Raw genomic sequence first — 16,327 nt, 5'->3', positions numbered from 1 at the left:
AAAGTCCCAAGGGACCGGCTAAAGCCTTCGAGTAATCGGTAGTACTAGTTATTGGAAGTTACTTTCCCGAGTCTTCTGAAGAATAAATTTTCTTTTCTTTTTCAAGAATGGTGCATAGTGGATAGACTGTAATGTTTATAGTTTGGATAAAACTGATTTTTAGTACTGCGCAAAAATATTTTTGCAAAGAATAAATTTTATTAAGATACTTCGAAAAAGGCAGTTCTTTTTGACTGCTTACATTTTTTATCGCATCTTAAAATATTAAGTTTATGTGTCCTAGATCCAATTTCTTCTTTGATTTCAGTTCATATTGCTTTTTAACGTCTTTTTGTCCTAAAAGTAGGTTATTTGAGTTATCCGAAAATGAAGACTACCTTTTCTCTGTTTTTGTCAAAATTTTAAATTTCTCAAAGATAAACCAGAAACAAAATTTTAGGTCGTCAGCCTCGGCAAAATGTAACCCAATCGGCTTACGCAATCTTGCAACACTGTGTGCATTAAGGAGCAATATTGTAAATAAATTGTACCCCTCATACAAGCTGGTAAGCAAAGCATTGTGCTAAAGGGAAAAAACGAAATTTTTTCCTTCTTTTTTGCTGCATTTTTATGCATAAAATGGAAATGAAACTCGCATAAAAACTTCAACTTAAAATGAGTACATTCGAGATAGAGACAACTTTGTATGGGAAACACTAAATTATTTTGGGACTGACCTAAATCTTCGAGATAAAGGAATATTAAGAGCTTTTAGGCTTCGAGTTATTGAGAGTCAACTGTATATTTTTTTTGAGGGTGAGGGATTTTTATTTTGTTTTGATTGTAATGAGAATTTTAATTTTTTTCCCCCTAGTTACAATTTGTTTTCAAAATTGGATTGTTTTCTCTTTTTGTGCAGAGGGGGTTTGGGGGAGGAGCTTCAGGGACTACTTTCATTGTTTTAAGAGGGATTTTTATTTCTTCATGAAATACATTTCAATTTTAGGTTAAATTGTGTATCATTATTTCAGTTGAAGAAAATTATTATTTTTTTTTTTTCAGGGAGGGAGAAGAGGTTTCAATTAATTCAGGGAACTCCCTCTAAATCTTTAGCATGAACACAGCCCTGTTGTTACAGCTAATGTTGTTTAAAAAATAGGTTGTATATTAGATGAACTGGACGGACTGTAGGGGGGGCAAAAAATGCCTATAAACATGTAAACTGTTGACTGAAGTTTGCATTGTGTTTCAGCTAACTAGTTTATGTGAAATGAAGAACTAAAGTTCATACTAATATATACTACTAATAATAATATAATTGAACCAGAATTACATACCTTGGGGATACTAAGTGGTTTCGGTTATACACAGTTAAAAGATTTGACACTATTATTTTATTTTACGCGAATGGGGTTTAGTTTTACAGATGCGGCATTGCAAACATATAAACTTTACCCCTCTTTCAAAATTCAAACTTCCAACATTGCAGATAACAAGTAACTAACTGCCTTTCTGCGTGTTAATAATAGAGCTCGGGCCACTGCTGATATTTTTTGTGGTTGGTTCCAGAGTTCTTTCCAGAAGTAAAGTTACTCAACTCATAAATTCAGAGCTCACTAGAAGAAGTGCTTTTAGAAGTGACAAAGAAGAACGAAACCAACGAGGATATTGACATTGATGACACACAACCAAAAGCTTTCACACGGAAAAATTTGAGTCATTTCTTGATCTGATTGATTAGTGAGGAAAGATCCTGCCAGGAAATTTAGCAAGTGATCATGGAAGCGTTAATGCCCCACAAAGAACTACTCATGGTCGTTGTGCATATGCATTAGAAAAAGTACATGTTAAACTTACTATATTTATTTATCTATCAGTAGAATAAGTATTTTTTATTTTCCTCCACAGAATTTAACCCCTATTTTAATACTATTATTAAGACTTAATTTACGCGGTTTTGGTTTACGCAGCATTTTCGTGTAACGTTACCCCCACATAAGACGAGGGGGGTCGAGTTTTTTGAACATGAATTTTTTCAGTACGGTATACTGGTTAACAGGAAGTGATAATAAAATGATTTTAATGTTAAGAACAATAGAGCAATATTGAAGTTGAGACACAAATGTTATCTACTATAAAATGACCGACCTGATTGAAATAGTCAAAAAACAATGGAAGCAAGAAAGTTATATTAAAACACATATTTCCTTCAAATTCCGCTCTTTAAAGTAACCAAGAAAACTTTTTAAATTGAGCTAGTATTTATTTAGCGTCATTAAAAAGTATAGTCGCAATCCACAAAACAATTTATTCTTCTTCCCTCAAATTTTACTTGTAAGTGTAATATTTTCTTTTTCGCTTTCTATAACCGATCTACATAATATTGAACTTAAGACCAATGATAAATATATCTCATCAAATCCTGTCTCAATTTCTTGAGAAGCTGAATTGATCATTTTATTCAAAATAGTGATTTAATATTTTGACTAAAACTTCATGTGGTTTTGTCACCTCTTCTACATTGGCATACAGTAAAAACTGTTATGGAAAGTTGTGTCACAAAGTTTTACACCTTGTTCAAGGGCTCAAGCATGCATAAGTGGGAAAATTACTAAGAGTTTCAAATGTCAATCCAAGAATTATGGTTAGCAGATTGAAACTTTTGTGATCGAGTGTAGTATTGTTCAAAAAAAAAAAAAAAATAAATAAATAAATAAAAAAAAACGCTCTGCAGTATAAATAAAGTAAACAAAAATTCAAGAAAAGTCTATTTAACAAACAAACTCTGCTATTAAAATGACATCAAATTTTCTATCTTTGAAAAGGTCGCTTTAAAGTAATTCTTCCAGGGGGCTTTTATAGATTTAACTTTTGAATACCATCGTGTGTCACTCAGAGATTGTCAAGTAAAGAGCCTCAAGATATATTTGTTGATATGAAAGTATTTTTCAATGTGGGATGTTTTTCATAAAGAGCATATCTTTACAAATAGTTTCTAAGAAAGCATATAATGCATCGAGTTACTAAAATATGTTTCTAGTACAAGGAATCAGTGACCACTTATTAGCTAAACAGTAAGTTATAATATGAGCATAAAAAATTATGTAAAATGACATGGAGTTTACGCGTAAAAATTGTGCAGTCTGAACACTGTACGGGCATCTCATAGAACAGCGTTTCTTGAATTGTGTTCCACGGAACCCCAGGGTTACACGGAGCTCTCTCAGGGGTTCCATGAGACTTGCATGTTTTCTTTTTACGCAATTCAAATTTGTTCTCTAAAACATCGATAAAACTCACTTTTTCAAAATTAAAATTAAATTTATTTTTACTTTCGTATATTATAAACGCGGGCTACTTTGGCCCTAGGGTCCTTCTTTGGATCAAAGGGAGAAAAAGATACATCCTCTGTCAACCTTTAGGGCGTAATTTTTACGAATATTTTGACAAATTCCCCTAACGAGCATCCCCACACACTTTATTATCTATACCAAGCAGTTCTATAGCTCTGCTAAAGAAGCAACACTAAGGCTCTAAGTTCATTGTGCTAACATGTGCCTTCATAACCTCTCAATCTTCTCTATGTAGAAACAGTTCTACATCAGCTAAGAGTTTTTTTAAGTATCTATTAATGAGTACTGTTTAATACTCCATGCCTAATATAGTTATACTTCTATTTAGTTTTTTTTATTTTAAATTGGCAATGACAACATATCTCTTAACCTAAAAATTACGACTTACTATGGCCCAGCATTAAAAAGTGAAAAAATCCGCCAGAGAGATTCGGAAAAGTAAAGAATAGCTAAAACTAAAAGGCTCTAAACAGGAATAATATAAAAACTTGGAATTCTCGGCAACGGATAGAGAGAGAGAGAGATTGCAGACTCAAGTTCTCAGGGTTCAGTTGCATGGCTTTCATTGTGGAAGATGAAGAGGAAGTAAAAGTTGCAGAAAGTTAAGAATAAGGTTTACCCACCTGCATCTACTTCTTATAAATATATTTTAATTTGTTGGAAAGTTTAGGGAATTTTATTATTGTAGAATGGAATGAGCTCAGGTTTCCAATGATAGCTGTTCATGCAAAAGAAGGAACGAATGTTGAGAGCATGGAATGCCCCAAAAAGTTTCGGAAGTGATCAAAATTTTAGGATCATTTGTTTTAAGAATGGTGTTTTATTACAATTATTCAACCTCCAAAACTGATGGAAGTATGACTGTTCTCCATCAGTAGTTTATGAGACAATAACTAGGTATGCATACACATGCGAAAAAAAAAAAAAAAATTAACTTTCCTTTAAAAAACCATGTGTGACTCAAACATCAAATAAATATTTTTCTCTATAAGCACACTTATTTCTTTGCTTCTAGTTAGTTCTACAATGATTTTAAATAGGGAAAACCACTTTGGGCCAAAGTAACCCAAAGGCAAGGGTAACATTGGCCCAAATAAAAAACAATAATAAAGGGTGAAAATACTTGGAAATAAACTGATCACTACTCAAAAATTAAATTAAGAGATCTCTAGATGTCAGGGGTCAAGATAAACAGATGTTTAGTATTATTAGTGACATTTCAAGCAAGTGGTCAGTCATTATAATGGGGGATTTTAATTTTCCAGGAATTGATTAGAATAATTTTTACCATAATAATAGCAGAGAAGAGGAATTTTTGAAAGTAATTGGTGACTGTTTTTTAGATCAAATTGTAACTCAGGGTGCTCGACAGGACATGATTTTGGATCTAGTTTTCTGTGATATGGAAGGTTCTGTTCAGGGGTTATGTATAGGGGAACACATTGGAGATAGTGACCACAACAGTATTAGGTTTGGGATTAAATTAGATATGCACAAAGTAGAGAATTTTAGGTTTGTGCCCAATTTCAGAAATACTGATTTTGGGGCGCTTAGGCAGAGTTTGAAAGCAGTATTTTCTTCTGGATTGGACAATAGCGATGTGAATCTTCAGTGGGCAAAGTTTCAGGAAAAGCTAGCGAAAACGGTTGGGGATCATTTTTCCTTTAGGAGAAAGGGTGTCAACACTAAAATCTGGCCAATGTGGTTCTCCAGGGAAACTAAAGACGCTCTAAATTACAAGCAAGCTGCTTTTCATAGGTTTAGAGAAACTGGTCACAGTGCAGATAGGCTGCAATATTGTAAGGCAAGGCGTAAATTTAAGTATTTGGTACGGATTCAGAAAAGAGAGTTGGAGCAAAGACTGGCAGATAACATAAACAGGAATCCCAAGAGGTTTTTTGCATACGCTAATTCGGGGAAAGTTCGAAATAGTCATATTGGGCCACTGGTTGATGAGCACGGAATTTTAATTCAGGACGATAGTGATATTGCTAATGTTCTTAATAACTTTTTTTGGAGTGTTTTTAACGATAACTTACATAGAAGTTTGGTAAGACCTCATTTGGAGTATGCTGTTCAGTTTTGGTCTCCTTTTCTTAAGAAAGACATTAACGTATTGCAAAGGGTTCAAAGGCGGGCTACAAGGCTAATAAAAGGACTTTCTCACTTAGACTATGATTCCAGGCTTAGAAGGCTAAAAATGTACAGTCTTGAGCAAAGAAGAGACTGAGGGGACATGATTCAGTTGTTTAAATTTATTAAAATGAAACATGTTACGGGGCTGAAGTTTAGCACTGAATACAGGACAAGGGGTCATTGTTTTAAGCTATTTAAATCTCAGGCTAACATGGATGTTAGGAAAAATTATTATTTTAGCAGGGTAGTGGAACCTTGGAATAGTTTACCAGAAGAGGTGGTAATGAGCAAGGGAGTAGATAGTTTTAAGAGGGCCATTGATCTTCACTGGGGATTGTAAATTGACTAGGACCAGTCTAGCTGGGCCCAGAGCCTGTTGTTGGTCGTCACTTTTGTATTTGTATTAATGTGTAAAACAAGTTTCCTTAGCTTGGAAATATGAATAGTTACAAAATTGAGAAAAGAATGAGAAAAGTTCCAAAATCTGGGGCAAGGTAGCCCGCGTTTAGGGTACTAACCTCAGCTGTATTACCCATCAAGATTTGTCTCTATAGGAATAATTTAATTTGTTGCCTAAAATAATGCAAATTTTAGACTGTCAAAAATTGTTGAGATTGTGCCTTCAAGAATCTATCCCAAAACACCTCTTTCTCACCTAATATCTTCACAGATAGCCTAAAATTGCGTTTTAAAAACTTCTATTTCGAATCATTTCCAGAAGAAGCTTTTAATGCCCTAATATCACCAAAGATATTTTAAAATTCATTTCAATATTAAAAAAAAATGGGGGGGGGGGAACTTTGTCTGGACGTCAACATATAGTAACATCTCAGTCCATAAGTAATAAATAACTGAAAAATTGTCGAAAAGTTACAGACATTCTAATTTGTAAGGTTTAAAAACTTCTTCTGCATAAATTTAAGTGAATTATTAATAATAGTGTAGGTAAGTATTTCCTTTTCTAATTGAAAAAATATTTTAATCATAAAACTCATTCACAAGTTTTGAGGTTATTTTCCCCTTTAAAAATATCCAGAATTACAAAGAGGAGTGCATTGATACCTTACAAAACAAATAATACTTGGAAGTTATCAATAATTAATGAAATCAGTTTAATTAGCGATTTAATGATAAATAGTTAATATGATTATTTCGGATAAGAACCTGGGTCCCCTCTAAAACAGAATCCTGGCTACGCAACTGCAAACTAGTGACAAAAAAACGGGTTCCACGAAAAAAGTGAGCATTAAAAGGGGTTCCACGAATAAAAGAAATTAAGAAACGCTGTCATAGAAGATGCACCAGCATAACATAGAATACACAATTTTGAAATATTTAACCCATATGAAAAGATTACTTCTTTAGTTAAGGCAAACAATTATTCTCCATCAGTTTTTTCTGTTCTTAAAATGCAAGCAAAAAATTTTCTAAGTTATCTAAATTGAATTTAGCCATTTGTTTTTATTTTTAATGAAAAATTTGGGGGTGCAACCGCCCCCTCTCGCTCCCCCTATTTGCCGCCCCTGGGGTCTACTGTACTTTGTTTTTCACTTGGATGTAAAAAACTGATAAAAATGTTATGTTATATGATACTTAATGTTTCAAAACTGTGAACAGGAAATACTGTTTTTTTTTTTTTTTATCATCATATCAGCAAACATCCTGCCATGACTAATCAGTCTTGAAGATTTTTTTATTAGCTTAACCCGTTAATTGGCGTCCCGATACTGGAAAATTCATATCACCTCTGATATGTGTATTAGTGTATGTGTACATATATATATCTTAATCTGTGTATATTTGTTATGTAGGGAGGCGCCTGCTCCTTTCAACAGTCGTGCACCACCAACATTTAGTTCATCTTCAGAAAGCAAAAGTAAAATAGTTATTGAAAAAAGAGATGAATCATGTGAAGCTATGAATTTTAACTCATCAAGTAGAGGAGAAAACATGGTTCCTGCTGGTAACTCGATTACATCATCATCTGCTCCAGTAACATTTTCTTCTACTTCAATAATTAGCACTATAAGTGCAGTAACTGCTACCACAACAACTGTTACTTCCATCAAAACATCAGTCATATCAAGCACTCCTCCATCTGTACCTGTTTCAACAAATGTATCATCAATTAAGCAAACATCAAATGCAGTGTCATCTGTTGCAACAATGAATCATAAAGGAGCACAGGTTTGATATTACATTTCTTTGTTTAAAGTGCATTTTTTCTATGTAAATATATTTAGGAAACAGAATCATATTTTGCAATGTTATTTTGATTGAATTGACTTTTGTGAATTTTTTTTAAGCAGACAAAAAAGGATTAGCTTTTAACTATTTTTATCTATAAAAACAGTGTGATGTTATTGATAAAGTAAAATAGTTTAAACCATTTTAATGCTAGAAGTTTCCTTTTTTTTAATTACGGACATGTATATTTTTTGTTTAGTAGCAATTAATAATTTAATTAAAACTTATTAGTTAGTAAGTATTTTATGTGTGTTGTTTGATAGTTAATTGAGGTTTGAAATAAGGGGGGGGGGGGGTTATTAAGTGAATATTTCTCTAAAGACTACAATTTTTGAGCGAGGGAGGGATTTTATCAATTTAAAAGGGCAATTTCTATGTTTTCATAATTAATCTAAAACTTTACATCATTACTGCTGTATTTACGTTAAAATTCTAATAACAAAAGAAAATAATTTATCAAATTGCATGTTTTCGGAAAGAATTATAGTAACTTAAATTTTTCATTAACTTTTATTTTTCCATTATTTATATGCAAAATATATGCAATTTTGTGTAGTTCCCTCAAAACTAAAATAAAGATAATTATTTGCATTGTTCCCATGAAAATAGTTTTTAAAAAAAATAAATAAAAAATGTTTTGAAACCAAAAGATTGGTTTTAAGAAACAATAAATTTTCTTATTTTTCTCATGAAAAGAATTGGGAAGTAATTCATAAATTTTCATGATTCTTAGCATATTTTGCATTCAAAACAGGTTTTGAAAAGTTAATTCCCTCATTTTTCTCAAGGAAATAATATAAAATAAAACTTCACAGAATTAATATCTTTAGCATATTTTGCATTGTTTTCAGTACTTTACATTACAATAAACATTCAATTCTATTTATAAGGTTTTTGGCCAAGGAGGACTTGCTTATATTTACCTGGACTGCAAAAAGAGAAATACAGTAGAATACCTTTATAACGTCAACCTATTTAACAAAATTCTCTGTAAACCGCACAACTTTTCAGAAGTAAACAATAGGTTTTTAAGTTTAAAAAATCTCTGTTTTGCCTTGCAAACATAAAAATTGTTATGTAAATTCATTTTTGAAACAGTTTTTCATCTTTCCATCTTAATTCAAAGCTTTTAAATGAAAATTAATATTCACAGTAAACAGTAAATACCAGCTGGCTCTTGAAACTGCAGCTGTTATGCAAACCGTGAAGCTAGTAAAAGTGCAGGATGATTCACTTTCTTTTGATTGTGAAACAAATTTATTTGTGATTGACTAATTGTGTATAATTAGTGCTTTAGTACTCATTGCAGATAGAACTCATTCTGAAGTGCCAATACATATATTCCGAATACTAGTTTCAAAATTTGTGAATGACCTATATAACGCCAAAACCTGTATAAAAGCAAAAGCTCTGGTCCCAAGGTGTGCGTTACAGTGGTCTTCTATTGTATTACTCCTCAGAGGCTCCATTTATGGTTATGACAACATTGACATTGGTCTAATTTTTCTGGTGCAATACAGAATTTTAAAGATTATAAGATATGAGTTTTGAAATTAAAAAAAAGAAATAATTAAATAAAATGTTTTATTTAAGCCAAGAAAAAAAGAAAACATTTTTTATAACTAATAAACCTTTATAATAAAAGTATATTGAGCACTTTTTACCATTTTTTTTTGACCCCCGTCTCCTTTTCAAACCTTAGTTTATGATAAAAATTATAACAATGTGTGTGTATATATATATATATATATATATATATATATATATATATATATATATATATATATATATATAAAATTAAGCAAACAAAATTACAAATAGTAAAATTATAAATAACAAATGATGATAAAAAGGAAAAATGCAAACAGCAATTAAGTAGGAATAGATAAAGAGGGAATCCAGAGCTCATCAGCCGTGGAGGATTCATTGATTATGGTCAAAAGACTAAAATTTAACTATAAACTAGAAGAGAATGTTTAAGCTCCAGTACATGTAATATAGAGTAACAATGGGCAAACACACCACTTGCTAAGCTAAAAACAATAAACTAGAGCTCGAACCTAAAACTAAAAGCAGGGGGTTTCGCCTCGACTAATTAGGAAAACATGTTCCGATAATTAGCCTTCCACGGTAATACCGTGGCCCATTGTTACTCTATATTACATGTACTGGAGCTTAAACATTCTCTTCTAGTTTATAGTTAAAATTTTGGTCTTTTGACCATAATTAATGAATCCTCCACGGCTGATGAGCTCTGGATTCACTCTTTATCTATTCCTACTTAATTGCTGTTTGCATTTTTCCTTTTTATCATCATTTGTTATTTATAATTTGTTTAATATTTGTAATTCTGTTTGCTTAATTTTATATTTACTTGACCTTTTAGTTTTGCTGCGTTGCGCATCTATGGGCTCTTGGTGTGGTCTTTTCAATATTTTTCACTTTTATTATATATATATATATATATATATATATATATATATATATATATATAATATACACACACATACACACAATTGTCTAACAATATTAAGTATTTTACAAGCATAGGAGCTAATTACTTTTCTTTGAAAATTCTGTAATAAAATATTTCCTTAATATTAAACATAAGCAAATAAACATTTGGTTGTTGTGCATACTTTTTCTGTGTATTATGTCTTATTGAAGCTCATTTTTAGTTAACTCTCTTATGGTTTTGAACGTCTTATTATGCCCTACTGAGCATGTTTCAAAAGCATTTTACACTTATGTTTCTGATGCTAAATGTTCATTTTCAAACGGTTCAAGACGCAGGACGATAGCTAGATATTGATAGAACGTAGGGCACTTGATTTGCATGGCAAGTTACTCAAACAATTCATGGGGAAGAACTTAAAGAATCTTACTCATGACACAGGACCGTCAGAGAGTTAAAGAGGTCATCTTACCAATTTACTCTTTAATTGTTATTGTTTAAAGTAATTGTATTATGAATATTTATTGTAGGAAGAAACTCTAATTAAGCAAGAGACCATTACACCTGTACCCACTGAACAAATGTAAGTTTTCTGTTAAGTTTTAAAAATTCTATTTTTTGTATTTTTACATTGGATATAATTTAGTCAACTGGAAAAGGTTTTATTATTTTTTTTAGTTTTTGTATATTATTTATTATTAAATAAATAATATATACGTACACACAAGGGGAACAATTTTTAACAAATCAATGCAAATTTTATGCAGATGACATTGACATCACAAGATCTGAAAACACATTGAAAGAATATTTCTTAGCACTAGTAAAGGCTGCTAGAGATGCAGGGCTAGCAATAATTGAAGGGAAAACCAAATATATGTTTTTTGGAAAGAGATTATCCTTATGTTTCATTGAACATTGGAAAATATAGATTCAAAAGTGTTAAAAAGTTTACATACCTAGGCTCCAAGATAGAATGTCAAAATGAAATCAGCCCCAAGATTCGAAAGAGCATTTTTGCTGCCAATCACTGCCTTTTTGGTCTTAGAAACCAGTTAAAATCCCACCTAATTAAAAGCAGCACTAAAATTTTAATTCACAAAACTCTCATAAGACCAGTTTTAACATATGCCTCTGAAGCATGGTCATTAACAGCAAGGGAAGAGAAAATGTTGACAATCTTCGAAAGGAAAGTGCTTTGAACTATTTTTGGTGGTATCAATAACAGTAGAAATTGGCAACAAAGATACAATTTTGAACTATATAAACTTTTTAGAGGTATTGCTATTTTGAAATTTACCAAAGCAAACAGAATGAGATGAGCTGGCCATCTTTTGAGAATGGAAAACAATAGAGCTGCATTGAAGGTCTTTGTCATGGTGCGTCACTTTCAATTTTGAAGAATTATTCAGAAACCCAAAAAGATAACAATCTAGGCAGTGGAAGTGGAAGCATCGCAGCCGCACATAACCTCAGATCAACGACTACCTTGAATGCCCAAAGAACATAAAAATTTAAAAGACTTACCCCATGTTGAATGTATGTGGACGATAGGAATGAAACATAGCAATTACCGTACATTCTTTATTTCATGCTAAATTTCGAAGCAGACCAGGTATGATAGGACTTTTGTATGGTGATCACCAAGAAAAAAACTTCAAGCACTTAATAAAAAAAAAAACACAAATCTGCAGGCGACATACTTAAAAGTTCAAAAAGAAGAAAAAAAACGTGGAGCTGAAGCTTGCAAAGTTCGTTAAAAATCGGAAAACGGGGAGTTCATTCGCATGGCTTATAAAACATTCAAATGAAAATGGGCGCAGGATGGGCAGTTCGATTTGAAGATGGTGGGGTGTATTTAGGGATGAATCGGATATCAACGATGTCAGTTGCAGACCATGCCACGCCGAAAAATGGCGCATCAGTTGGTAATCTCCATGGTGGCGGTGTTGAAATCATCATACAATTAAAATTTGATTGGAGTAAATGCAGCTCCGCATCACCACTCACAGCTATGTTGAGCATAAAAATATGGTCATGAATGAAGGGCACGATTCTGGCACATTCTGCGTACCTCCTTCTGAAGTCATCATATACACAGGGGATTCACTTCCTATGCTAGCATCATCTGCCAAGTTTAACATTCTTCATTAAATAATTATGTTGTGATAAAAATAAAAAGTTTTACCTCATTTTGAGGTCTTATATATACGGCGTAAACCACGGCTGTCCAAGGACGCCGGGCACTGATGCTTCAGCATCGCCATTGTTGAAGAAAACGGAGAGCCGCAAAAAGCACAACCGAGCGGACTGGGAGCTGCGAGCAGAGTGAAGTGGAGTGGAAAAAATGAATCGGCGAATAAGCGATCAGATCCTGGTACACGGCGATGCGCGGGAACCAATTGGTGCCCAAACAACGAAGGAAAAGGACGCTACCACCATTTTAATGCCAGACAAAAGGATGAAAAAAATCGGATCAACGACAGAAAAATTGACAAAAAGCTAGACGTTTGGAAAAATGAATAAATCACATAGTTGATATCATAAAGTGCGTGAAATTTAAAGGGGAATGCAGGGAAAACGTGGAATGCACAAGAAAAAAAAACGAAATGGGGGGAAAAAATGATTAAAGTGACAAAAAAAATGGAAAATAAAAAAAAAATGTGTAAAAAAATGTGATATGCATTATTACAATCTTCAAGTCCTTATGGACAGCGACCAAGGGGTAGACCAAAAAAAGAGATGGATCTAGTGTGTAGACACTGATTTTGATATCATTAAAACAAAATGGAGATCAACGGCAAAGAGGAAGATAGCCTGGCGGGATCTCTTAAAGAAAGCCAAGGCTCACAACAGGTGGTCAAGCCAATTATGATGATGATATTATTTATTATTTCTATTATTAATTTTTGGCCGTCTTTACAGCTATGTTTTTTTTTTTTGTGTCTTCTGACATTCTTAATTTTGTTTTCATTCATTGTTTCTTTGTATCAAATGCAGGCAAGATAAACAAACATCTGTTTCAACCACCAAAATTAAAGAAACTTCATTGCCACCTAAAACTCCTGAGCCTGCAACAACACCTGTACCACAAAAGAGGAAAGCAGAAATCCAAACAGTGAAACCTGAGAAAAAAAAACCAGGAAGGCCACCCTTATCACAAACGCAGCAGCAAACTCAAAAAGCAGTAAGTCTACTTCTTGTAATTTGTTTAAAAGTTTTCGTATTTGTTTTCTAAAAATGGTTTATTGTTATTGAAATTATTGAAACTTTTCTTGTTATGTGCTAAAAGATTGCGAAATTGATTAAATTATTGACTCTTTTAATATAGTGTTAATTATTTGTAGTGAAAATATAATGCTGAATTCTTACAATGCATAGAACTGGAAGCAAAGAAATGCTAAACAAATTTTGTGACATTTTGTAAAAAGTATAAACTGCACTTATTAGGAAAATTGAAATGATAGTTGCAGTTCCTTAAGAATTTTTAGAACTGATTTTGTCTTATTTGTACCAGTAAAAGTTCACTGAAAACTGATCTTATAAATTTCATGCTTTAGTGTCTGTGAGATCTTTGAGAAAAGTTTATTTAAACTTTAAGACCAGAAAAAATAAAACTTAAAGTTTGAATTATTTTGAAATTCAATATATTGGATCAATTAATAATAGAAATAAAATTAAGAATATAAATAATTAAAAATAGAAAATTAAAATGACATTTTTAAACAAAATCTCCTGTTTGGTTTGCTAACTATTGATTGCTTTGTGTTTGTATATATAAAATCAGTGACTTTGTAACTATCTGGTGCAGTTAAGTACAAATTTGAGAAGTTCAGAAAGGAACTTTCATCAGTAGGTTGTTTAACAACCTACTGAACTTTCGTTTTGTAAAGGTTTGGAAAGTAGCGCATTTATTTAGAAGATAGAATATATAACACTCATACAAAGTTAAAGATACTTGAAAGTTTTAGACATCTAGTAGTTTAAAGTTGAGATCTTGATGAACCACAGAAACATCAAAGAAAGTTTAAGGACTTAGCGCTGAAACTTGTATGAATAACTTCAGTGAATATTGGGTATAGTTACTAATTGGCATAATTCAGAGATTTGCATGAAAAAACTCGCGAAAATAATTTGATACTGAAGTCATTTAGAAATTAATTTGATTCTGACCTCATTTGAGATGTTCATTCAATTCTGAAATCACTCAATTGATGCACTTGATTTGCTAATTATCAGAATTACTTAGTATCAGATCATTAAATCATGCAAATCTCTTTATTTGTGCCCATCAATACTTCATACTTGGCTAATTTTGAAATCTAAATTGAGAGGAGAGGGCCGAAAGATTTCGATTTTTTTTTTCTGTTTATCCTATTCTACAGTGTAGCCAAATTGTGGAAAGGAAAATTTAAATGAGGTCTCAAAGGACTATAAGTTAGGCACTGGCCAGCTGCAAGCTTTTGCACCACTACATTAATTTATCATTGATTGAGTTTTTACCTGCCTCATAATTCTTTTTTCTTTAACCTTTAGGTACCAGAAAAAGTGGTTGTTCCTGAAAAACCTGTGATTCCTGAAAGAGTTGCTCAGTCTAGCTCATCACTTCACCTGCCTTCGTTAAAAGTCGACAAAAAAGCCAATGTTTTAGTATGTATTTTTCATTTTCTGAATCATTTAAAAAAAGTTTGACTAAATTTCAATTTATATTTTACTTGATAATCATTTAAATCTATCCATGTTATGTTCATTATCAGTCTCATAAGGGAATAATTGTGAATATTGAATTTAAAAATTATGTTTTTAACCCGAACTTTGTATTTAAATTTATTTTAGATTTATCATGACAAATCAACCGGAGTTCCAGTGTATCTTGAGCTTGAAAATAATATTGCTGCAGGATCTGGAGTTCTAATACATAGGCTGAAATGTTTGGCTGCTGCTTCTTTAAAATGGGAAATTGCATTAAACAGTCGAGGTACAGCTGTAGCTGGGAGCATGTAAGCTTGTTTTTACACACTATTATATTTATGCATTGAAGTGGATTTCAGTATATCTGATTGTTAAGTGCTGACAGTCTTAAATGCTTGTGTAAGACATAAGTTTGTTCAGTTCTGGAAAAGAAAGAATAAAAAAATTTTTTTATCAACACATACGCACATATAGTGCATGTTATATTAAAAGTTAAACTTCCGTGTTCGTATCCCACGTTTGAGCGGGGTATCAGTTTCGTACCAGACTACAGGTCATTTAAACATCACGGGCTAAGAATTCCCCCCCCCCTTATTTCAAAACGGATCCTGCTATTTCCCCGTTTAGGTTAAAATAACATTATTTGATGCTTATATTTGCTGCTTGATAGCACTGGAGGGTTCAGGTATTTCTGTTCTCTTATTTGATTTTTTTTTTTGCCATTCATATGTGAGAGTCTGCACTTCGTCGTCTTGCTTTTTATTTGTATTTTGAGAGATGAACATTTATGAAAGCTACGGACATGCCGACAGTCAGCTGCGATATGTGTGGGAATAAGAAAGTGATTTTTTTCTTTCCATATTTATGTCAGTATTCAAAAAAAGAAGAGCTGACCTATTTCTCTCATTTTTTTTCTATTTTATCACAGTATTTCTGCATTATTTTTTGAGATAAAATGGTTAAAAATTATATAGATCTGAAAGTATAAATATTGCATGAATTTTTTAACTTATAAACCCTGCCTGCTGAAAAAGCGGGCGCTGTCTTATATATTTTTCTAAGCTTAAAAGCTATTAAAATTCTTGTATTATTTTAAAACAACTGATGAGGATGTAAAAAACTGGCAATGAGCCGGCTTTGACTCTTGGTGGCCCTTGGGATATTCCGTAGCGATTGAGGTGGTGCACTATCACCCCCCTCCATCTCAAATGGCTGCTGAATTGGCTCCTCTCAAATGGCCATCTCAAATCCTGTAAAATGGCTTGATTTCTCCTTTTTTTTTCTTTTTTACATTCATTTTGAGTGCTTTATTTGAACGGTTATGTATTTAAACAAATGATTCTCAATTATCTATCACGTGATTATTTCGAATGATTTCCTGCTCTCAAGCAAGAAGTTAATAATGTAAACAAGTGGGAGAATCTTTGCTCTATTTGAGCAGAAGGACTCGTGTTCTTGTTAATTG

At 32.3% G+C, this 16,327-nt stretch overlaps 1 protein-coding gene across 1 annotated transcript in view; it reads left to right on the top strand.

Moving 5' to 3' along the window:
• LOC129217772 (protein HIRA-like) overlaps nt 1-16,327 on the top strand; it is a 93,696-nt gene that overhangs the window by 58,589 nt on the left and 18,780 nt on the right. The window contains exons 16-20 of the mRNA XM_054852118.1: nt 7,280-7,655; nt 10,701-10,753; nt 13,171-13,357; nt 14,707-14,820; nt 15,007-15,170. Of these exons, the coding sequence (XP_054708093.1) occupies nt 7,280-7,655; nt 10,701-10,753; nt 13,171-13,357; nt 14,707-14,820; nt 15,007-15,170 (894 nt within the window). The remainder of the gene's footprint in view (nt 1-7,279; nt 7,656-10,700; nt 10,754-13,170; nt 13,358-14,706; nt 14,821-15,006; nt 15,171-16,327) is intronic.

The sequence above is a fragment of the Uloborus diversus genome, chromosome 1 (genome assembly GCF_026930045.1).
Source record: "Uloborus diversus isolate 005 chromosome 1, Udiv.v.3.1, whole genome shotgun sequence".
Classification (NCBI taxonomy): domain Eukaryota; kingdom Metazoa; phylum Arthropoda; class Arachnida; order Araneae; family Uloboridae; genus Uloborus; species Uloborus diversus.
The sequence above is the reverse complement of the archived record's forward strand: the minus strand, read 5'-3'. Positions and strand labels throughout refer to the sequence as shown.